The 25448-nt window shown below is 45.0% G+C and overlaps 2 protein-coding genes across 2 annotated transcripts in view; both read right to left on the bottom strand.

Annotated features, from left to right (window-relative positions):
* Positions 1–4828: 4828 nt before the first annotated feature.
* Positions 4829–13132, bottom strand: LOC109887600 (sodium/myo-inositol cotransporter). The gene is made up of 2 exons (XM_020478937.2): positions 12785–13132; positions 4829–9029 (listed from the first exon to the last, which is right to left on the bottom strand). The coding sequence occupies exon 2, from the start codon at positions 8778–8780 to the stop codon at positions 6663–6665; it is 2118 nt and encodes a 705-aa protein (XP_020334526.2). The 5' UTR covers positions 8781–9029; positions 12785–13132; the 3' UTR covers positions 4829–6662.
* A 6926-nt stretch (positions 13133–20058) lies between these two features.
* The window catches only part of LOC109879653 (prostaglandin F2 receptor negative regulator-like), a 38083-nt gene continuing 32693 nt past the window's right edge, over positions 20059–25448 (bottom strand). The window contains exons 10-11 of the mRNA XM_020471817.2: positions 22979–23284; positions 20059–22872 (exon numbers count right to left, since the gene is read on the bottom strand). Of these exons, the coding sequence (XP_020327406.2) occupies positions 22709–22872; positions 22979–23284 (470 nt within the window). The 3' untranslated portion in view covers positions 20059–22708. The remainder of the gene's footprint in view (positions 22873–22978; positions 23285–25448) is intronic.

The raw sequence follows: 25448 nt of genomic DNA on the forward strand, positions 1-25448 counted from the left end.
ATGTGGTTAAACTAACCCCAGACTTCTACACAGTCAAAGTTGTGGAAACATGCTGTGGAATGTGGTTAAACTAACCCCAGACTTCTACACAGTCAAAGTTGTGGAAACATGCTGTGGAATGTGGTTAAACTAACCCCAGACTTCTACACAGTCAAAGTTGTGGAAACATGCTGTGGAATGTGGTTAAACTAACCCCAGACTTCTACACAGTCAAAGTTGTGGAAACATGCTGTGGAATGTGGTTAAACTAACCCCAGACTTCTACACAGTCAAAGTTGTGGAAACATGCTGTGGAATGTGGTTAAACTAACCCCAGACTTCTACACAGTCAAAGTTGTGGAAACATGCTGTGGAATGTGGTTAAACTAACCCCAGACTTCTACACAGTCAAAGTTGTGGAAACATGCTGTGGAATGTGGTTAAACTAACCCCAGACTTCTACACAGTCAAAGTTGTGGAAACATGCTGTGGAATGTGGTTAAACTAACCCCAGACTTCTACACAGTCAAAGTTGTGGAAACATGCTGTGGAATGTGGTTAAACTAACCCCAGACTTCTACACAGTCAAAGTTGTGGAAACATGCTGTGGAATGTGGTTAAACTAACCCCAGACTTCTACACAGTCAAAGTTGTGGAAACATGCTGTGGAATGTGGTTAAACTAACCCCAGACTTCTAAACAGTCAAAGTTGTGGAAACATGCTGTGGAATGTGGTTAAACTAACCCCAGACTTCTACACAGTCAAAGTTGTGGAAACATGTCGTGGAATGTGGTTAAACTAACCCCAGACTTCTACACAGTCAAAGTTGTGGAAACATGCTGTGGAATGTGGTTAAACTAACCCCAGACTTCTACACAGTCAAAGTTGTGGAAACATGCTGTGGAATGTGGTTAAACTAACCCCAGACTTCTACACAGTCAAAGTTGTGGAAACATGCTGTGGAATGTGGTTAAACTAACCCCAGACTTCTACACAGTCAAAGTTGTGGAAACATGCTGTGGAATGTGGTTAAACTAACCCCAGACTTCTACACAGTCAAAGTTGTGGAAACATGCTGTGGAATGTGGTTAAACTAACCCCAGACTTCTACACAGTCAAAGTTGTGGAAACATGCTGTGGAATGTGGTTAAACTAACCCCAGACTTCTAAACAGTCAAAGTTGTGGAAACATGCTGTGGAATGTGGTTAAACTAACCCCAGACTTCTACACAGTCAAAGTTGTGGAAACATGCTGTGGAATGTGGTTAAACTAACCCCAGACTTCTAAACAGTCAAAGTTGTGGAAACATGCTGTGGAATGTGGTTAAACTAACCCCAGACTTCTAAACAGTCAAAGTTGTGGAAACATGCTGTGGAATGTGGTTAAACTAACCCCAGACTTCTACACAGTCAAAGTTGTGGAAACATGCTGTGGAATGTGGTTAAACTAACCCCAGACTTCTAAACAGTCAAAGTTGTGGAAACATGCTGTGGAATGTGGTTAAACTAACCCCAGACTTCTACACAGTCAAAGTTGTGGAAACATGCTGTGGAATGTGGTTAAACTAACCCCAGACTTCTAAACAGTCAAAGTTGTGGAAACATGCTGTGGAATGTGGTTAAACTAACCCCAGACTTCTACACAGTCAAAGTTGTGGAAACATGCTGTGGAATGTGGTTAAACTAACCCCAGACTTCTACACAGTCAAAGTTGTGGAAACATGCTGTGGAATGTGGTTAAACTAACCCCAGACTTCTACACAGTCAAAGTTGTGGAAACATGCTGTGGAATGTGGTTAAACTAACCCCAGACTTCTACACAGTCAAAGTTGTGGAAACATGCTGTGGAATGTGGTTAAACTAACCCCAGACTTCTACACAGTCAAAGTTGTGGAAACATGCTGTGGAATGTGGTTAAACTAACCCCAGACTTCTAAACAGTCAAAGTTGTGGAAACATGCTGTGGAATGTGGTTAAACTAACCCCAGACTTCTAAACAGTCAAAGTTGTGGAAACATGCTGTGGAATGTGGTTAAACTAACCCCAGACTTCTAAACAGTCAAAGTTGTGGAAACATGCTGTGGAATGTGGTTAAACTAACCCCAGACTTCTACACAGTCAAAGTTGTGGAAACATGCTGTGGAATGTGGTTAAACTAACCCCAGACTTCTAAACAGTCAAAGTTGTGGAAACATGCTGTGGAATGTGGTTAAACTAACCCCAGACTTCTACACAGTCAAAGTTGTGGAAACATGCTGTGGAATGTGGTTAAACTAACCCCAGACTTCTACACAGTCAAAGTTGTGGAAACATGCTGTGGAATGTGGTTAAACTAACCCCAGACTTCTACACAGTCAAAGTTGTGGAAACATGCTGTGGAATGTGGTTAAACTAACCCCAGACTTCTACACAGTCAAAGTTGTGGAAACATGCTGTGGAATGTGGTTAAACTAACCCCAGACTTCTACACAGTCAAAGTTGTGGAAACATGCTGTGGAATGTGGTTAAACTAACCCCAGACTTCTACACAGTCAAAGTTGTGGAAACATGCTGTGGAATGTGGTTAAACTAACCCCAGACTTCTACACAGTCAAAGTTGTGGAAACATGCTGTGGAATGTGGTTAAACTAACCCCAGACTTCTACACAGTCAAAGTTGTGGAAACATGCTGTGGAATGTGGTTAAACTAACCCCAGACTTCTACACAGTCAAAGTTGTGGAAACATGCTGTGGAATGTGGTTAAACTAACCCCAGACTTCTACACAGTCAAAGTTGTGGAAACATGCTGTGGAATGTGGTTAAACTAACCCCAGACTTCTACACAGTCAAAGTTGTGGAAACATGCTGTGGAATGTGGTTAAACTAACCCCAGACTTCTACACAGTCAAAGTTGTGGAAACATGCTGTGGAATGTGGTTAAACTAACCCCAGACTTCTAAACAGTCAAAGTTGTGGAAACATGCTGTGGAATGTGGTTAAACTAACCCCAGACTTCTACACAGTCAAAGTTGTGGAAACATGTCGTGGAATGTGGTTAAACTAACCCCAGACTTCTACACAGTCAAAGTTGTGGAAACATGCTGTGGAATGTGGTTAAACTAACCCCAGACTTCTACACAGTCAAAGTTGTGGAAACATGCTGTGGAATGTGGTTAAACTAACCCCAGACTTCTACACAGTCAAAGTTGTGGAAACATGCTGTGGAATGTGGTTAAACTAACCCCAGACTTCTACACAGTCAAAGTTGTGGAAACATGCTGTGGAATGTGGTTAAACTAACCCCAGACTTCTACACAGTCAAAGTTGTGGAAACATGCTGTGGAATGTGGTTAAACTAACCCCAGACTTCTACACAGTCAAAGTTGTGGAAACATGCTGTGGAATGTGGTTAAACTAACCCCAGACTTCTAAACAGTCAAAGTTGTGGAAACATGCTGTGGAATGTGGTTAAACTAACCCCAGACTTCTACACAGTCAAAGTTGTGGAAACATGCTGTGGAATGTGGTTAAACTAACCCCAGACTTCTAAACAGTCAAAGTTGTGGAAACATGCTGTGGAATGTGGTTAAACTAACCCCAGACTTCTAAACAGTCAAAGTTGTGGAAACATGCTGTGGAATGTGGTTAAACTAACCCCAGACTTCTACACAGTCAAAGTTGTGGAAACATGCTGTGGAATGTGGTTAAACTAACCCCAGACTTCTAAACAGTCAAAGTTGTGGAAACATGCTGTGGAATGTGGTTAAACTAACCCCAGACTTCTACACAGTCAAAGTTGTGGAAACATGCTGTGGAATGTGGTTAAACTAACCCCAGACTTCTAAACAGTCAAAGTTGTGGAAACATGCTGTGGAATGTGGTTAAACTAACCCCAGACTTCTACACAGTCAAAGTTGTGGAAACATGCTGTGGAATGTGGTTAAACTAACCCCAGACTTCTACACAGTCAAAGTTGTGGAAACATGCTGTGGAATGTGGTTAAACTAACCCCAGACTTCTACACAGTCAAAGTTGTGGAAACATGCTGTGGAATGTGGTTAAACTAACCCCAGACTTCTACACAGTCAAAGTTGTGGAAACATGCTGTGGAATGTGGTTAAACTAACCCCAGACTTCTACACAGTCAAAGTTGTGGAAACATGCTGTGGAATGTGGTTAAACTAACCCCAGACTTCTACACAGTCAAAGTTGTGGAAACATGCTGTGGAATGTGGTTAAACTAACCCCAGACTTCTACACAGTCAAAGTTGTGGAAACATGCTGTGGAATGTGGTTAAACTAACCCCAGACTTCTACACAGTCAAAGTTGTGGAAACATGCTGTGGAATGTGGTTAAACTAACCCCAGACTTCTACACAGTCAAAGTTGTGGAAACATGCTGTGGAATGTGGTTAAACTAACCCCAGACTTCTACACAGTCAAAGTTGTGGAAACATGCTGTGGAATGTGGTTAAACTAACCCCAGACTTCTACACAGTCAAAGTTGTGGAAACATGCTGTGGAATGTGGTTAAACTAACCCCAGACTTCTACACAGTCAAAGTTGTGGAAACATGCTGTGGAATGTGGTTAAACTAACCCCAGACTTCTACACAGTCAAAGTTGTGGAAACATGCTGTGGAATGTGGTTAAACTAACCCCAGACTTCTAAACAGTCAAAAGGGGAAGAGTCATGTTACTGATGTTTCTCCACTACCTGCCTGTTGGCCTGTTTTCTTGTTTGGTGGTTTCGGAGTCACTGTTAGTTAGCTGATTATAATCCTTGTTTTCTGGATGCTCTTCTTTCACTCATTTTACCTTCATGTTGCAAAAGATCAAGAACACGCCATAAACTGATGGCTGTGTTTACACAGGCAGCCCAATTCTGATCTCCCCCCCCCCCCCCAACACTAATCTGTCTTTTGACCAATCAGATCAGCTATGAAAAAGATCTGATGTGATTGGTCAAAAGACCAATTAGTGGGGGGGAAAAAGATCAGAATTGGGCTGCCTGTGTAAACAGCCTATATGGCATTGAACCCTATTTGAATTAAAACTATTTGAGAGTGGTGGGCTATTAGTGACAATGAGGACTAGGCCAGCAGCAAAGTAGTGCTTACTCCCACACCAATCCCATACTGCTGTTTAACCAGGTGCTCCTGTGCTGGTTTACACACACACGCTCCCTACAGACCAGACCATAGCGTCTATCTTGGGTCTTTTCAGGACACCGGTTACCCACTGGGCTATTTCTGACCTCAGGCACACCAGGACACTGTGGGCTGAGGGGGATGAATACACACAGGACTTATTTTCCTGCAATACCACCATTAACTCATTTTCTTGTATTATGCAAATAGTCTGACAACAGGAACATGCTTGGGCTAATACTGTAACATTCATTTGCACCTTTTTTGACTCTACCACAGAAAATAGTACCAATTCAGGCAGTACTATTCCATTTAGATAAGGGGGTTTCTATGTATTCTATATCTAGGTTAGGTAGAGTGTAGCGTAGGTGGCAGCCTGAAACCACAGGCAAAGATGGACAGTTTCTGTTAATGTATTTGAAATACTTATTTGAATTCAGAGTATTTTGTAATTTGACTTACACTGGGCTGAACTACAATCCAATGTATTTTGTCATTTGACTTACACTGGGCTGAACTACAATCCAATGTATTTTGTATTTTCAAAATACTGTAATTTGGATTGTCAAAATACAAAATACTTTTCTATACCATTTTTTGCTAGCGGTTCACATTTTGTGGCCCTTCCTTCACCCTGCATTGGTATCAGAAGTCTGATAGCACTATGGTGTGATAAAATTGCTAAATTAATGAATGTGTGTTTCTCATCGGCAAGGACTTGGGAGTTTTATTTGGGATTAAAAGAAAGAGAATAGAGCTAAGCACAGGCATAGTCCTAAAGGAAAACCCGGTTGTCTGCTTTTCAACAGACACAGACAAATCCACCTTTCAGCAGGACAATAGCCTAAAACGCAAGGCCAAATATACACTGGAGTTACTTATCAAGACGATATTGAATGTTTGAGTGGCCTAGTTACAGTTTTGACTTAAAAATCGACTTGAAAATGGCTTTTTAGCAATGATCAACAACCAACTTGACAGAGCTTGAAGAATTTTTGAAAGAATAAATGGGCAAATATTATACAATCCAGGTTTGCAAAGCTCTTCGAGACTTACCCAGAAAGCTATAATTGCTTCCAAAGGTAATTCTAACATGTATTGACTCAGGGGGTTGAATACTTATCTAATGAAGATATTAGTGTTTTATTTTCCATTTCATTTGTTGTAAATTTCTTTCCACTTTGAAATGAGTATGTAGTGTAAATCGTTGACAAAAAATGACAATTACATCTATTTTAAACCCAATTTGTAACAACAAAATCTTGAAAAAGTAAAGCGGTGTGAATACTTTAAGGCACTGTACCATAAGAAATTTAACATTACATACTAGATTTACGTTTCCTATGTTACGTCTACCCCTGAATCCATGGAGGACCACCAAGGTTGGACATTTTTGTTCTAGGCCAGCTCAAGCACACCTGATTCACTGGGCTTGAACTTTTGGGGTGGCGTAGGAAACACAAGTTAAGAAACACTTCTTTAGATGTCACATTAGATACATTTAGATATTACATATAAACTATATTGTGTATGTCACAGGTTGATATCCCCTCCTACAGAGAGAAGTAGATGAAGAGGAACACCCCCACAGAGCAGACCAGCACCAGGCCCATGTTGAGGATGAGTCTGGTTCTGGGGGTCTCCTGGAGCATCTCCTGCAAAAGTCTCTCTTCCTCCTCGGCTGATCTGGGCCGGGTCTTAGCCGGCTCCTCCTTAAACCCACAGAACCACTCTATAACCCTCACACACCTCCCCTTCTCCCCTCCTACTCCTCCACAGCAGACCACCCAAGGCTTTTCTTGGTTTACCGCCATTCTAGTGCTTGAAAAGGTCGGGTGGCCGCCATTTTGGAGATTAGATGGAGACTCCATATAGAATAAAGCCTCCACCCCATTATGGAGGTCTTTGGTCGTCTCCTTGTCTATGCAGCCATTCCCATTGACATGGGTCTTAGTTTGGGGGTTCAGCTTGCTCATCTCCTCCTCGTCTCTCTCTATGTTTAGGGTTGTGTTTCTTTGGCGTAGCCCCCAGAAGGTAGTGGTGCGGACCTGCTCTATGCTCGGTGGAGGGGTGCAGAGGCTAACCACCACAGCCACCAGGCCTGAGATCCAGAACAGCCCAGCTGCCACGTACATGAAATGAACGTCCTTGACAAAAGACGGCCGCTCATCCGGCTCGTCGCAGTGGGGCTCTCTGTAGATGAACGCAAGCACCAGTCTCGTGGCGCCCAACGCGAACCCCACTATGCCACCCCAGAACGCACCAGTCTCATTGCAGCGCCGCCATAGGACGCCCAGCAGGAATAGGGCAGCGATGGGTGGGGTCAGGTAGTCAGACACTTCCTGGATGTAGTAGAACATCTGGCCTCCCTGCATCTCGATGATGACAGGAACCCAGGCGATGCTGATAACCACCATGAACACCACGAACACACGTCCAACCACCATCAGCTCCCACGACGACGCCCGCTCCCGTGCCATTTTGTAAATGTCCAAGGTGAAGATGGTGCTGGCGGAGTTGAAGATTGAGTCCAGGTCGCTCATGAGCGCTGCGATCATCACCGCCATCATCAGGCCACGCAGACCCACCGGCATGACGGACATCACCAGGAAGGGGTAGGCGATGTTAGAGCACCCGGCCCTGGATCCACACACCTCCATGCAGTGTTCTGGGCTGATACATGCCAGCTCATCTGCAAACAGTATGCGGGAGATCATCCCGGGAATGACGATGATGAACATGGGCAGGATCTTGAGGAAGCCGGCCATCAGTGTGGAGCCTTTAGCGTGGGAGATGCTCCGTGCGGCTAGCACCCGCTGGACGATGACCTGGTCGGCACACCAGTACCAGATGGAGGCCGGGGTCTGGCCAAGGAGGAAGCCCGGCCAGGGGAGATCCTTGTCCAGCGGGCCCCTTAGGATGCGCAGGGAGTCGAGCTTGGGCTCCACATGGCAGGAGGGGATATAGGTGAAGTTGGAGGATGCTAATATCGCTGTGATGTTCGGTCTGGCTTCCATGTACTTGGTCCGCACCCCTTCCAGGCCACCCACTTTTACCAGGCTAATGGCGGTTAGGCATAGCGCGCCGCCAATCATCAGGAACGCCTGGAGGGTGTCGGTGTAGATGACCGCAACCAGGCCCCCTGTGACGGTCAGCAGCGCGGTCACGGTGATGAGAAGGATGATGGACAGATAGAGATTCCAGCCCAGTGACTCCTGGATGAAGAGCGCTCCGGAGTACAGGTCCACAGAGAGCTTGGTGAAAATGTAGAGCAGCAGAGAGAGAGCAGCGAAGTAGACCTTGAGCCGTCGGCCGCCGAAGCGCTTGGCCAGGTACTCTGGCATTGTGTAGACCCCAGAGTGGATGTAAACCGGGATAAACACCCAGCCCAGGAGCTGGAGGAGCAGGAGGGCATTGAACTCCCATGCGGCGACTCCGAACCCGCTGGCCGCCCCGGACCCTGCAAGGCCAATGAAATGCTCGCTGCCAATGTTGCTGACGAACAGAGAGGCACCAATCATAGCCCAGTTCATTGATCGGCCGGCCAGGAAGTAACCGCTCACAGTGCTCCGATTGGCTTTCATCATGGCGAAGAAGCCAATGGCAAGGACCAGGATGAAGTACAGCACCACAACAACGATGTCCGCCTCCTCCATGGTGGTGGGAGCCATCTTGGATAATACTTCTAAAGACAGTTATTGAGGAGTTAGGTGATATGGTTGCTTTAGTGATCAGTACCCTTTCAATGTAAGTACCAGTCTTTCAGTTGATTATGAGAGATTCTCAGACACAATGCTTGGATGCTGCAGGCGAGTCTGGTCCAGTTCAGGTCTTGGTGAGGTATTCCCACAGAAAGGCACCCTAAGGGTTGACGGGGAATACTGTAGGTTGGAGGTAGCAGCTCATCTGTATCGACACTCCTACAACAGAGCACAAAAACACACAACAGATCAGGGTTGGAAAAACCTTTTTTAAATAAATGGAGGTTGAATAAATAAGAAGATATACAGTACATCTAAAACTGTGTTTCCACAAAGAAATAGCGGGTCAAGATGAACTGGTTTTGAGTTGTGGCAAAAGTCTTTTAATTAAGTCGTGGCTGGGTCCTGGCCAGGAACATTGGTTTCGCTGACTTGGTTGGCCACTAAAAAACCTCAAAAGCTATAAAAGGGTCAGAGTGAAAAAGGCATTTGTGAACCACTGATCTATAACACATAGCTAACAGTATAGTAGTACTAGTCTTGTATGAGTATTGCACAGTTCAATGGGTGCATGCATACTTACCCCTACCAGTCCCACCCTCACGCTTTATTTCTCAGTTTAACTGACGACTACTCCCCTTATAGCTGTGTAAACAGTCATCCAATTTTAACATGCAGTAGCTGGATCTTCGTGTGTCAGATGGGTGTACATATTTGTGGTCGTCAGGTTTGACTCAGATTTATGACAAATAGTTCCATAGGGTGTCGTTTGTTCATCTGGGTTATTTTGTCATAAATGGATGGATGTGTCTGAGTTATTGTATGCCCAAATGTGTGCTCCTTCCAGAATCAATAGCTCTGGTGTGTGTGATTCTAACACAGTGTTTATGTGACAGTCAAAGCCTCACAGGGCTATGGACATAGGGATGTGTCTGTTACTGACATTCATTCTAAATGTGTCCAGGCAAAGCCTCGCAGGGCTACCACACCACATTAAAATTGGAGGATAACCCCAAGCGAAAGACTTGACAGACAGTAATGATGAATAAGTTAAGGACATTTTTGAACGATCACTAATTCTGATCCAAACTTTACAAAAGTGTCATTAAGGTTCTATCTTTCTCTCTGGCTTTATCTGGTGATTCCAGAATTATAGATAGACAGAATATATGATTGATTAGCAGTGTTGAGGAGTAGTAAACTACACGTAGTCCTACTAGGTAATTGAACTACATTTACTATATAGTAATTTAACTACATTTTGCAGGAGCGTAGTGGTAGTTGAACTTAATTCAAATGCTGGTAGGGTTTTCAGTAGTTAATGACTTTTGTGCCATGTAACGGTGTAGCTAACTACTGAAACTACACTACTTTTTAAAATGGGTGAAGTAGGCAAGAATTTCCTTTCTTTTTCTGCATCAGACCTGCCTAATTCTACCTTGAAACATAGTTTTAAGTGTTTAATAGTGATGGATTCTGGGTTCTGACTCCTAATCTTGGAATAGTGCTATAGTCTAGGTTCTACACCAGAAGTTAATTGTTATCTGAAGGAGAAATGTATATGGTGGAGGCAATTAAGCTTGGAATGTACTGAGTAAGGGAAGGGCAATCACATGTGGCAGGCACTGATAAGGGTGGTGAGATGTGGATTAGTGACGAAGGGGGCCGAGGTCAGCTCAGATCACATTAAGGGAGATGGAACAGTTTATTGCCCACATCACTTCATTTCCTGCCTAGCAATAAAGATGTAATGTTTAGAGAGAAGGAGGACGTCACCCAAATTGGGGTTTATATACTACCACTGGTGGAAGCATGTCTTTGTCTTATGCAGCTGTATTGACCCAGTGGGTGAATAAACTTGGTTTACTTTTTACTAATCGTCCGTGAGTTTTACTAGGTAGATTTAGAACCTAACAATAGGCTAAATTACACATTCCGTAAACATCGGACTCCAGAAAAAATACATTGCTTTCAAAAAAATAAGCAAACATGTTTGGTGTTCGCCAAAAGGCCTGTGAGAGACTCCGCAAACATATGGAAGAAGGTGCTCTGGCCATCAAGGAAAACACTATGTCTTGTGCAAACCCAACACCTCTCAACACCCCGAGAACACCATTCCCACAGTGAAGCATGGTGGTGGCAGCATCATGCTGTGGGGATGTTTTTCATAGACAGGGACTGGGAAACTGCGTATAGCTATGCACGCTCAAGTTCTCAATTGTTTTGTCTTATTTCTGGTTTATTTCACCACAAAAAATATTTTGCATGGTATGTGGTATGCATGTTATGTAAATCAAATGATACAAACCCCAAAAAATAATTCATTTTAATTCCAGGTTGTAAGGCAACAAAATAGGAAAACAATTGGAACCATTTTCCTGTTTGACCGCTAGGTTTTATGTGTTGTATGACACCTCCACTGTGGGGTTCTATAGTGAAACCAAATTGAGAATGTGCCGGAACTGAGAATTTGCTGAAACTGATTGAAAACCTTGCCTTACCATGTTTAATTGCAGGATAACCATAAGTGTCAGACAGTAAAGATGAATAAGTAAGGAAATGTTTGAACAATCAATTCTGATCCAAACTTTGCACAAGTGTCAATAAGGCTCATCTTTCTCTCTTGCTTTATCTGGTGACTCCAACATTATGATACAGTATTCATAATGTTTCTCTAAAAACTGGAGAGTAACCTAATGTATGATTGAAGCGCACCAAGGTCCCTAGACACTGGAACACTCCATTAGAACGGTGGAAATTCCATGCATCAAATGAGGTGCACTAGCGCACAATCGAGAAGTGGTCCCTAGACTAACAGGTTTAAGGTGAACTAACAGGTTTCAACTCATTTTTCAGGTGAATGTGTCACTTTCCACCTTGTGACATTTGGTGTAGCATCAGCTGGGTCCGGGCCACCGAGTGGGCAGTTGTGGAGCAGGGACCATTTTAGTTTCATGGTCTAGTGTTTCTTTGTGCCCTCCTAGGTTTTGCGGTCTCTCCCATGGGTGGTTCTGAGCGCAGGTGAGGAAGCCAGTCTCACCCCTTCTGGTCCGAGAGACACTAACTGGCCTGGGGCATGTCAAGGTGCCTTGTGGGTGAAGGCTAAATGGAACTGGTTGGAGGTGTGTGGCCTGGTGATCTGAGGGCAATGTGCCAGCAATAGGGCAGGTCAACACCGCTATGGGAGCCCTGGCTGCCTCAGGACACCATGTGGTAGAGTTGCTAGCAGGTATTGGAGGTCTATTTTTCCGTGGGGACTTTGTTGTATAGTTCGAGTTTCAGGGAGTTTATCTTTGAGTGCAATTTGTGTGTTCTAACCGGTTTTTAAAACCTATTATTGCACATGTACTTTTGCAGAGTTTCAATATTAAGTGCAAGGAAACGCTCATTTTAAGTGGGTGAGAATGTCACCTGTGACTTATTGGCATGTTTAATCTGAGTAGCATTTTCTTTTGGTTAATTGCCTGGTCATGAGCTAAATGATAGTATTTAAAACTCTTTTTTTCCAGGCAGCTGCCCACAGGAAGTGACGCTGTCCCGAGGCATGGTGGATCATTGTTCGCTGAAAGCTTATTATGACAGGCTGATATGTTTGGTGAGAGTACAAATGGAGACTGCTGCGAGGTTTGCTACACTGACTAAATCTAGATGATGGACACCTACCTGATGGGTTTGCTGTGCCCCTTTGTTTGCGTCTGATTTTAAAGTAACGGTAACGACATCGAAATTAACATAACAGAATTGTGAAAACAAATTGAGAATGCGCCGGTACTGAGAATGTGCTGAAACTGATAGAAAAGCATGCCTTACAAAATAATTGTTAGTCATTTTTGTCTGCCTCTTACTTCACGCTGCCTGCTCAACTAAGACCTAGAACCTGTCACTTTCCACGTGACAAACGCACCACTGTTTAGGATGTTACTTCAGCCTGACTCCATACATTTAATCATGACGTTTGTAACGCTTGTACTTACCATTTCCAGCAGCCCTTCTCTGACTAATCTCTCCAACACCGGACTCGCGGCATCAATCACGCTCCTTCCTAGGCAGGTAGATTAGGTGCAACTTTTTTCACAGGTTGCGTTCCAATTTTGGTTTGACAGCATAGTGCCATTTCTATGAACACGCCCCCCATCTTTGCCTATGGCGTAGATGCACGCTCTAGCCTCAAGTTTGAGCATAATTGGTGACGAAATTATTAGTCGGTTTCCATCCAATTGGTATTTCCCCCATCAAATGTTTCCATCAAAATTACATTGGTGCGGCTGGCTTCCAGGTTGGATGCGCGCTGTGTTAAGAAGCGGCTTGTGTTTCGGGTCTCTCCCGAGCCGGTACGGGAGTTGTAGCGATGATACAAGACGGGGGGGGGGGGATTTTAAAATAATTTAAAGAAATTAAAAAATTCCCATTTCATAAAAAAAAAACAATTTAATTAGGTTTCCATTGATTTTTCAACTCTACTGATGGTCTTGCAACCGATTGTGTATTGGGACGTGCGCGCTAGCCACCAGCTCATTCCGATATTTCTTGATTCCTTTTCAGGTATATGTAGATAATTTACTGCAAGGTCAGGATTTAACATAGCATTTTGCTGCACCCGCTATAACATATTCTAAACCGTTTACTTGACTTAACGTTGATTTGATGAAAAGTTCTGCAAGCACTTCCTTATACGTCTATATGACTTGGAAGTGTGTTTGTGTTCTGGAGGTCATGTGCACACTCCAGGGGTACCTTTGGAAAATGTAACGGATGTGAAATGGCTAGCTAGTTAGCGGTGTTCGCGCTAAATAGCGTTTCAATCGGTGACGTCACTTGCTCTGAGACCTTGAAGTAGTAGTTCCCCTTGCTCTGCAAGGGCCGCGGCTTTTGTGGAGCGATGGGTAACGATGCTTGGGTAACGATGTAACGGGTATGGGCGAGGGACGGTCTAAAGTCATACTGTTACACCAAGATGCATGAAATGAAAACACTTTCAGGGGTAGGCTACATCATTCTCCAGTTAGTCCTGTACATTACATCCTACTTGATGTTTCATAGCCAGCGATGACAAACCAGCCCATGTTGTTGCTCTATTAGTTAAAAGTTCCCGTGAAACACCCTCATTCCCCCAAAGGGCTTAATCCTTTTAATGACGTTTTAGTCATTTAGCCGGCACTCTTATCCCAGAACGACTTATAGGATCAATTAGGGTTAAGTGCCATGCTCAAAGGCACATCAACAGATTCTTCACCAAGTTGGCTCAGGATTTTGAACCATGACAGTTTCAGTTGCTGGCCCAAAGCTCTTATCCGCTAGGCTACCCGCAGCCCAAATTGTCTGAATAACACACTGAGGACTGGACACTTATAATGGCGTGGACTGTCACCGATGAAACCCCAGAAGCACTCACTCCCTGAGTGACAGGCATGTAAATATATTATTAGGCTGCCCATTACCCTGATGTGGACCAGGGATGTGGCAGTCGTCTTCTGCAAAGACACCATGAATGTGCATTTTTCATCCCTTAAATCACTGCTAGCAGAAGCTCTTATTCAGAGCAATTACAGTTAAGTGCCTTGCTCAAGGGCACATCAACATATTTGTCACCTGGTCATCTCAAATCAAATTTATTTATATAGCCCTTCGTACATCAGCTGATATCTCAAAGTGCTGTACAGAAACCCAGCCTAAAACCCCAAACAGCAAGCAATGCAGGTGTAGAAGCACGGTGGCTAGGAAAAACTCCCTAGAAAGACCAAAACCTAGGAAGAAACAGGCTATGTGGGGTGGCCAGTCCTTTTCTGGCTGTGCCGGGTGGAGATTATAACAGAACATGGCCAAGATGTTCATAAATGACCAGCATGGTCCAATAATATCTCAGGGATTTGAACCAGTAACCTTTCAGTTACTGGTCCACCACTCTTAACCACTAGGCTATCCCTACCTGCCAGATACTGGGTGACTTTCACGTGAGTCATTTTCCATTAAGGTATCTTTACTTTTACTCAAGTATGACAATTTGGTACTTTTCCTCCCTGCTATCTGGGATCCTTGAGACGCTAAACCCAAACCTTAACCTACCCTTACCGTAACCCTTAACCATTTCAAATGTAAACTCCAACAGGGTAGGGCCGTTCCATGGATCCCGATAGCACAGACCCCATTGCTGGCTTTGACCAAGACAGCCATTTTCCCATGGAGCTGTGTGTGTACATCACAGAGATCCATGCAATAAACTGAATTTGATCAAACTGTCATTCATGGAATTGATGTGTGTGAGTTTACCTCATCAAAATAATTCACTTTTGCTTCAATATTAATAGCAGCTACAAAGTACGAGCCAATTTTGTTGTGTGTCCTCTGCCAAGTGGTCTGGACCTTTATTGCGCTGGAAGCAGAGTCCCGTGGGCTACCTGCAGGGTCGCTGGTTCAATCAAATCCCACTTTGGCAGTTGTACTGTGTAAAGACAGGCTTTACATTGCACCCAAGGGCATTATAATCTGCAAATGCATTGACAAATAAAACCCGGATGATCTCTTTGGAAATCTTCTTTCTTTGAGCTTTCTGTCCGTCAAGCATTGTATTTGCTTTATCTTACAGTTTTCTCACCAGTCTTGTTGATTTTGCAACATTCTATTCTAAATTGCAGATAGATTAACTCATAACCAGGTTTAGGGTTGCTATGTAATGAAGGTCTGATGTAGTGTCTAGATAGACACTTGGTGGCAATGTTGCATTTCTAACAGTATAAAATACCAATGTCAAACCTTGAATGTCAAACCTTAAATCACTATGAAATGAGAACACTTTGAATGGGGCAGACAAGAAGCACAAACCACAAACAGGAAGATACTATTTTTAACTTAACAAGGTTATTCGGTTTAGGAAGCTAAATGTCTGTGGAATCGATAGAGATCTGTCTCTAAGGTGAAGAATAGGAGCCAGGTGTTAAAGGTTGCTCGAGTCCATAGAATTAGAATACTAGAATGTACATCAACCTTCTTATGATGGTCCAAAGGTCAGCCATGTTGGTGAGGGAGTTGGTCAACCATGGTTTGCCAGTGCTGTGATAAGATATTGTGTAAAATAATTAATTTGAATAAGTTATCTGCACTGTATGTTTATTAGCTAGCTAGTCAGCCAATTTTAGAGGAATGATTCCATAAATACTTCAAATCAACTGCCAATATGCCAACAGTCCATTCAAACAATACAGTCAATCCACAGACATACACTGTCTCAAATCAGTTGATGATAGAACTTAGAAAAGTTGTAAATGCAACAAGTACTAATATTGCATCATAAAATAGAACTCACAGCTTTCCAAAAAAACATACCTGTTTAGATATATTTTTTATTTATAGAGAAAATGTGTATAAAACCCCTATAAAATAAATGTCTAATTATATATTTTAGGTTGACAATTCTGTTACACAATTTCTGATATCACATGCCTTACTTTTATTTTCCTGCATAAGTCAAATCAGGATTATGCCTCTACTGCCATTCAATCCAATTGGACTGGTTTGTTTTTCTCCCTGACCAATATGGCTGCAATTTTAACCCCATTCTGTAACTTTTATGACATAGCCCGTCTAGTAATTTAATAGGATCTCTATGCTCCAGTCACTCTCCAGCCCGAACAACTGATTCCAGATCAGAGCTGTTCATTTCAAGGCTATTGTCAAGGTAACAGGTCACGTCTCCACTGCAGACAATAGAAATAGAATACCTATGATCTTCTAGAATGGTAGATGATTATAGCTAGAATAGTGATTCTAATTGCTACATATGTTTTCCAAACTCTGACAGGCAAAGAAAAAGATCAACCAAAAGGTCTGTCACAGAGCTCTAAAATGCCCTGTTGTAACCATGGAGATACGAATATTTACATTCTTCCCCAACCTTTGCCCTCAATGGCAGGAAGAGGAACGAGGAGGCCTATGGGAAAAGGGAAGTAAGAGAAGGAAAGAAAGAACAGAAAAGTTGATTCAACATGGGCTATATTGATTCTCAGTCTGGGAGAGGAAGAGAAAGGCTTTTGACCTGAATGAAGCCAGTCCAGAAGTCATTTCCTACACCGTTAGGAATCTTCTTTAGCCTCGTTTGTGTCACAGACTAGTTGATTCTGATAACTGATTGATTTTTAAAAGACACACAGCCTACAGTACAGTACTGTATTCTTAAGGACAAAGTTCTAAAATGTACAATTAGCTGGGCATTTTAGCTATTCATTTGACTTGTGTTAGCCAGAGGGACTTAACACAAGTTTATTTAAATAAGGAGCCTGAAACCCATACTCAATAGTAACATCCTAAATCCCTCTTCACAATGGCAGCGCTAGACTATAAGATTCTCCAGGATAAGCATTCCTAATGCATGCATGTGGTGAAACAGGAGACTGATGAGGTTGGAAAGAACTTTGTCCTCCCTCATTCTGTTCCTTAAGCCAGGCAGAGTAGTTCTACAAATGGTGGGGGGGATTGAGTCAGGCAGAGTAGCTGTGTGTGTGTAACAGAGGCGGGACTGAGGGCGTCTTATTGTCTGGAGACATCTGATCTGTTCACTGACCTAAGGAACATAAAGCTTAGACTCAGCTGTTTTAACAGAGAGAAAGAGACTGCCGTAACCAGAGAGAAATCGAGGGATAGAGAGAGAGAGAGAGAATGGGACAAAGAGGGAGGGAGAAGGAGATTACATGAGTTACATATATATCCTGATGGAAGTTCTTTACCCTTTAGGTCAACAAACAAAAACAGCCATTAGATTGCAGCACTGAATTATTGAAAGAACATTCCTGGTAGGCATCCATCCACCACATTGCTTTCAATCACCCTGTGTTTTCAGACCAGGACACGAGGGAGAGCAGAGGAAACGAGAGGAAGCCACTTTAGGCTATTGAGATGCAGCCTTTAGGCTCTCGTCGGTCACAGCATCAGATGAGTGGTTGTTGAGGAAAGGAGAAAAGCCAAGGTATCTATGACAGTGGAATGGAATATGACCACAGAGGCCCTGCTGTGTGTGTAGGATGTATGGGTATGGGGTTAATTCAATATTCGGCCATTCTTCACTGAGCCATCCTGAGCATCTAGGAGATGCAACACTACAATGCCAGCAGCTGTATGGCAATGCGAGGGGACCTGACCTAAATAGCCCCATGGGCCTAGCATGCATAACAATGGACTAGATCAGGGTTACCCAAACTCGGTTCTGCCCCCCCCTGGGTGCACGTTTAGTTTTTTGACGTAGCACTACACAGCTGAATCAAATAACCAACTCATCAAGCTGGGAGGCCCCAGGACCGAGTTTTGGATTCCCTAGATTAGATGACCGCAGGCAGGGCCTTAATGTAGGCTGATTGAAGGCTAATAAAGTCTGCTCCTCATTGGCAGAAGTCTCTGTGGCTCCGTCCTGTGTTTATTATAGTGTCTGTATGGCTGTGCTAAATCAACATGAGCAGAGCTAATAGGCATTACAATGTTAGTCACTCAGAAAGATGGCTGTGCCAGCATGGATGGACAAACAGGGTGATGCAGTCAGAGCTGATGGGATGTGTTCTTTATTAAGGGTTAGAGGTCAGGGGTCAGGGCTACTTAGTGATTAGAAGCATATTGGTGGTTAGAAAGGGTCAGGTTTCAGTCCCTTCTAGAATGATACAACAGACAGAATAACTAAAGGGCTTCAATGTATCTTCCCGCAGGCTGTGAGCATTCATAGAGCATACATAACAGCCGTATGAACGGATCTATAAACAGCCTTAGAAGCACACCAGCAGCCGTAGTGGCAGAGGTTAAATAACTGCAATCAGTGAAGATGTATATGGATTATGGGAGGGAGATATTGAACAAAATGGCCATTGTGACTGAAATCCAATAAAATTTCACATCCATGGGTGGTGTTTGTTTCATTGATTTCATTTCTATGAGCCAGGGCCTCCTGAGTGCTGCGACAGTGATGGGTGAGGACAGAGGAAGTTGGCACAGGGGGACGGTCGCCCTGAAGAACACACACATCCTTACAAGGAATGCTCCAACCAACTCCCAGAGTATGACACTACTGGAGGTGTGTGTATAGCATTCTGTGTGTATAGTATTGACAGAATATAACTGTGGATAGGGGGAAACTAAACATAGATGTAGGTTACGTGTGTGTGTGTGTGAAAGAGCGTTTGCAGGTGGTGGAGGCAGATCAGATATCACACCCCCAACTTGTTCTTTCCTCTCTCTCCTCCATCTCCCCCCCCAACCACACACCCTCCGACTGTAGACAGTTGCCATGGCGAGGTGTTGACGAGTCATCGCCACATTCTGGAGCATGGCTCTCCCCCCTGGACACTCCCCGCCTCTCAAGTTTCATATTTACTCTATGCGGTGTACTGTTGTGTGTACTCATGCAGTCCCCTCCCTACAGTTGCCTCCTGCTGCTGCGGAGCTAGAACAACCAACATACCGGAATCATTAACCTGCCTGTGTCACGGGTGTCAAACTCATTCCATGGAGGGCCTAGTGTCTGCAGGTTTAGTTTTTTTCCTTCTAATTAAGCCAGATAAGGTAAGGGTAGTTCCTTACTAATTAGTGACCTTATTTTCATCAATCAGGTACATTGGAGGAGAAAATAACCCGCAGACACTCAGTCCCTCCGTGGAATGAATGAGTTTGACAAAGGATGTACATGGTTTCAGAAGCAGGATTGGATTTGACTTAAGCATATCACACAACTGACCATATTGATTCATTCTAGACGATGCATTCAGACCTACAGGAGTGTTAACTAAGTTAGCCGAGGGGCTAAGAGTCCATTTGGAGGACAGATGTGAAACAAAAGGCCACCCAGGTCTAGAGTTGTTGTAAACTGTTGTTCTGAGCCGTCAGGCCCAACCAACAGATCCCAGAGATGATATGTCTAATACAGGAACCACCATTGAGGATCAAACAAGGCCTTAAACGATCTGTGTCCAGACGAAACACACATCACCAGAAGGGGTATGGAGGATACAGCACCAACATCTGGGTCAATTTTTTTGGAGGAGAGCGAGCGATTAAGAAAAAACAGGAGTGAAAAAGATAGAGGGGAAGAACAGAGAGAACGTGAGAGAGAAGGTGAGGAAAATAACTCACTGGAGGCTGACAGTTCTAAACATAACACTCATCTGCATTTGTAATTGAAGAGGAGAGAGCGAGAGAGCGAGAACACAGAAGCTGTTCCCTGAAGGACGACAAGAGATGGAGGGAAGGAAGGAGGGATACAAACCAGCTTCAGTCGTGGTACTGTTATAAAACATTTATTCTGGCAGAAATATTTGAAGTTTTTCAGAGGCCTGGAAGCAGAGGCGAATCATAAAAAACCCTGATTGATCGTTACCCAGAAAATGTTGGCACAGAATAAGATATTCATGTCAGATAAAAATCCATATTGGGCTTTACAATCATTTACAAAGACTTAGAAATCTATTTCAAATTACAAAAAATAAAATGACAGTAAGGATTTTTAAAAAGAACTTGCAGTGTTTTGTGTTGGCGGTTGTCCTATCGGTCTGTGGTTCTAGACTTTAGGGAGGTTCTTCGAATAGATCTCAGATCAGCTTCCCCAAGTCCAAACCTGAACTAAATACTTACAAGGTTGCACACAGAACAGACCTTGGGTCAGTGCTTAGGGACACCTTTCACCCACACAGTGGGACAGCTCGAGGCCTGATACCAATACTATAAATTGCATCTCTTTCCTTCAATTACATGTCTGATCTCATACAGATGTATGGCAGCTGATAGCCAGGGTTCCACTACACATCTTTCACCAATCCAGTCATGTCAGATAAGGAAGGATGCAATTTCTAAGTATTTTAACAGGGCCCTGGTTTATTGATTGGCACACAGCAGCTCTTCTCCCATTGGGGGCACTAGTGAGTTAAACCAGGTCAGATCCCAGAGCCAAAGCCCCAGTTGGTACCTGGCCAGAACCTAGATACACCTGGTGCCTCTCACAAGATGTGCATTCACTCAGGGTTACATTGGCAGTGTGTATACAGGACAGTGTGTATACAGGGTTGTGTGTGCGTGTGCACGAGGAGTGTGATTTTATTTGTAGATGTTGGGGTACATGGCAATGGATAAGAGGAGTGTGTGTTTAACTGTTGGTGTGGATGTCAGTATGTTGAGTGTTGACAGCATATAGAGTGTGTGTGTGTGTACAGACAGGGTAGCATTTCAGTATGTTGAGTGTTGACAGCATATAGAGTGTGTGTGTGTGTGTGTGTGTGTGTGTGTGTGTACAGACAGGGTAGCATTTCAGTATGTTGAGTGTTGACAGCATATAGAGTGTGTGTGTGTGTACAGACAGGGTAGCATTTCAGTATGTTGAGTGTTGACAGCATATAGAGTGTGTGTGTGTGTACAGACAGGGTAGCATTTCAGTATGTTGAGTGTTGACAGCATATAGAGTGTGTGTGTGTGTGTGTGTACAGACAGGGTAGCATTTCAGTATGTTGAGTGTTGACAGCATATAGAGTGTGTGTGTGTGTACAGACAGGGTAGCATTTCAGGGGTGGTAGTTGACATCAGGTACAGGACCATTCTAAAAGGGCCTTCTGGGTCTAAGTTGGGGTAATTAGTAGAGGGTAAGGCTGGTCTTTGTCGCTGGGCAGAATACTGCTGGGCCAACCACTAACCCCAGGAACACACACAACAGCCCTGAGAGCCCCAGCCCCATACAAACACAGCATAGTCCTTTCTATGGACACAGCTATTGTACTGTACCAGAGACCGGGGAAGAAGACTCCCTAAGGGACTGGGCCCTACTAAACTGGGAGGTGACATGGAGGTTGCTTTCAGGAATGGGTTTATTGACAGTTCTATCTCAAATCCTTCTCCATTGCATTCCACGGGTGTATCTCCATGCTCTGGCTTCCTCATCCCGTCTTCTTCGCTTCATCTGCACTGATGTGAATGAAACGGGTAGGCTTCAACCATTATATTGCTTAGATCCATCCTGTGTTTATTGATCAGTGCAGATGAAGCAGAGGAGACGAGGAAGCCACGTTGGGACTTCTTCAGCTAGAGCCAGGCATTGGCTGGGAGAGTGTGTGGAGGACTGCAGGTTCCACGCATTAATCCAGTATGCTACCTATATAAACAATGTCTCCCTCTGACTGTGTCAGTCCATATCATACCACCCCTCTCAGTCACCACCACTAGTCCACTCTCTTATTGGCCAGCTTGCTCCTCAACCTGCCCCATATAAACCCTAGGTCCAACATATAACATCAATGTCCTTCACAGTGGGGGTAGCACCAGTGTCAGTGTAAGGGGTAACAGCAGGTGAGCTCTGGGTCCTTAAGTGTCTTTCACTCGCTCTAGAGGAGAGCCTCTGAGGTCATCAACATGCACCAAGGAACCTGGCTAGTTGCTGTCGAGTCACTGAATTGTCATCACACCAGGATGACATCACACCAGGAACAGGGCTGGACAAAACGGGTAAAGTGGCTCTCTTTCCCAGCCTCAGGTGTGGCAAACAGCACAAATATGGTACACACACATCTCCATTTAAAAGCACTCTCATTTCAAAAACGAGTGATGAGGACAAACGTAGACAAAGTCCACTAAGGTAGGAATACTCCAGGGCTGTTTTGTGCAATACCTAACATCAATACGTTCACATAGGCAGACTAGATATCCTGCACTCTTCTTTAGCAGTTGATTCAGTTCAGTGTTTTTTCCCCCTCTACAGCTCCACAGTAAATGTCCTATTGTCTCTCCTCCTCCTCCTCTCCCGTTGGTGCGCTTAAAAGCTCCACGGAGTGCACCCGAAGGGCTGTGATTGGTCAAATGTCTGCCGTTGCCGTGGTAATGTGCCAGCGCGGTAACGTGCTCGTAGTTCATCAGCTGGAGAAGCGGTGGTCGCTCCAGCGGGCCTGTGCTAGTCAATCCATCTCCAGGTCCATGAGTTTGTTGCGTGAGCGGGGGGTGTGTGTGGTGTTGCGGCAGCAGCAGTGGGCACAGATGAAACCCAGGAGGAGAGAGAAGAGCCCCACGGACACAGAGGCTACAGAACCGTACAGCAGAGGCAGCTTCAGAGAGTCCCACACTGGAGGGAGACAGAGAGACAGACCGAGAGAGAGAGAAAGTGTTAGTTACTGTACACACACACACACACACACACACAACACACAGTGCCCCCCATCCTTACTCACTGGGGAATCGTACAGTGAGGAACACCCTGGTAGAGGTGAGTTCTGCCCCGTGTGTCCAGGCCCCTGTGGAGGCAGACAGGTACCAGGGCGTGGCCTGGCAGTGATACTCTCCGCTGTCGCTGTCCTGGGTGGCGTGGATGTTCAGGGCGTAGGTGTGTGTGTCTGTTCGCTCCAGGGACACGTCACTGCTGGCGTTGCGCGCCTCCTTCTTGACCAGACCGAAGCGGTCCACGCTTGCCAGTAGGGTGCCTTTGTTCCCCCCTCTCAGCCGCGTGAGGTACCAACGTACCTCGTAGGACAGGTCATCTGAGGGAGGAAGAGGAGAGAATTCTATTAAAACCACTTCATTGGGTTTATTTAATATAGCTAACATCAGCAGATTGAAACTGGATGTAGGGACAGGAAGAGGGGAGACAGAGCGACAGGGAGAGGGGGGGGGGGGGGGGCTGGCCAGAGCGACAGGGAGAGACATGGAGGGGTGACTGGCCAGAGCGACAGGGAGAGACATGGAGGGGTGACTGGCCAGAGCGACAGGGAGAGACATGGAGGGGTGACTGGCCAGAGCGACAGGGAGAGACATGGAGGGGTGACTGGCCAGAGCGACAGGGAGAGACATGGAGGGGTGACTGGCCAGAGCGACAGGGAGAGACATGGAGGGGTGACTGGCCAGAGCGACAGGGAGAGACATGGAGGGGAGACTGGCTAGAGAGAGAAGAGAGGGGGAGGGGACTGGATGGAGACACAGAAGTGGAAGGGGGAGGAGAAAATGTAAAGTATTTTATAGAAATTCTTCCCATGTGGTTGAGGCCAAAGGTTTTATCAGTCTATCGCTGAACCTACAGTTAGTTTCGAGTGTTGCCACCGTCTCAATGTTGATCTGTGATGGGAATTCATGGATCTGAAGAAATCTCTACATGTAGACATGCTATCACTGAGAGAACATAGAACACAGTACACATCTTCCATATGGATACATCTGTTTCTCTGTCCATGTATTCATACATCTGTGTTTCTGTGCTAGGGGCTCTTAGCAAAGGTCTAAAGAGGAGCAGCTTTAACCGGTCATTAATGTGTCTAAAAGGCACTATCATTACTGTCCCACCCACACACAGATTACACATCAATACTATGTGTGTGTCTCTACAGCCACCTTTAGAGAACATCTCACAGAAAGAGGAACAAGAGGAAAATAAAGAATAAGATGTTCTAGAGAAGAGGAAGAAAAAAAGAGAACAAGAAAAGGAGGGGTAGAGAGAGAGAGAGGGAGCCATGAGAGGGCTAGAGAGAGAGAGGGAGCCATGAGAGGGCTAGAGAGAGAGAGGGAGCCATGAGAGGGCTAGAGAGAGAGAGGGAGCCATGAGAGGGCTAGAGAGAGAGAGGGAGCCATGAGAGGGCTAGAGAGAGAGAGGGAGCCATGAGAGGGCTAGAGAGAGAGAGGGAGCCATGAGAGGGCTAGAGAGAGAGAGGGAGCCATGAGAGGGCTAGAGAGAGAGAGGGAGCCATGAGAGGGCTAGAGAGAGAGGGAGCCATGAGAGGGCTAGAGAGAGAGGGAGCCATGAGAGGGCTAGAGAGAGAGGGAGCCATGAGAGGGCTAGAGAGAGAGGGAGCCATGAGAGGGCTAGAGAGAGAGGGAGCCATGAGAGGGGTAGAGAGAGAGGGAGCCATGAGAGGGGTAGAGAGAGAGGGAGCCATGAGAGGGGTAGAGAGAGAGGGAGCCATGAGAGGGCTAGAGAGAGGGAGCCATGAGAGGGCTAGAGAGAGAGGGAGCCATGAGAGGGCTAGAGAGAGAGGGAGCCATGAGAGGGCTAGAGAGAGAGGGAGCCATGAGAGGGCTAGAGAGAGAGGGAGCCATGAGAGGGGTAGAGAGAGGGAGCAATGAGAGGGAGCAATGAGAGGGGTAGAGAGAGAGGGAGCAATGAGAGGGGTAGAGAGAGAGGGAGCCATGAGAGGGGTAGAGAGAGAGGGAGCAATGAGAGGGGTAGAGAGAGAGGGAGCAATGAGAGGGGTAGAGAGAGGGAGCAATGAGAGGGGTAGAGAGAGAGGGAGCCATGAGAGGGGTAGAGAGAGAGGGAGCCATGAGAGGGGTAGAGAGAGAGGGAGCCATGAGAGGGGGAGAGAGAGGGAGCCATGAGAGGGGGAGAGAGAGGGAGCCATGAGAGGGGGAGAGAGAGGGAGCAACGAGAGCAACGAGGGAGCGAGACGCAACAAGAGCAACGAGAGAGCGAGAAAACGAGAGCGAGGGCAGTGCCAGTGACCCAGAATGTGGTATGACTTCTTCAGTCAGATTTGATATCCTGTCCAGCAGCCTCTAATTACTGGACATCTTAACCACCAATACAGAGTAAAAAGTAAAAATAAATAATTAGGTACTATGGGGTGAATCCTAACTTAGGGTAACATTTTCACTTCATATTCAATTGACAATGTGTGACTAACTGAAGATTTGTCCATTAAAAATGCTAATACAAGG

Source organism: Oncorhynchus kisutch, linkage group LG16 (genome assembly GCF_002021735.2).
Source record: "Oncorhynchus kisutch isolate 150728-3 linkage group LG16, Okis_V2, whole genome shotgun sequence".
NCBI classification, from domain to species: Eukaryota; Metazoa; Chordata; class Actinopteri; order Salmoniformes; family Salmonidae; genus Oncorhynchus; species Oncorhynchus kisutch.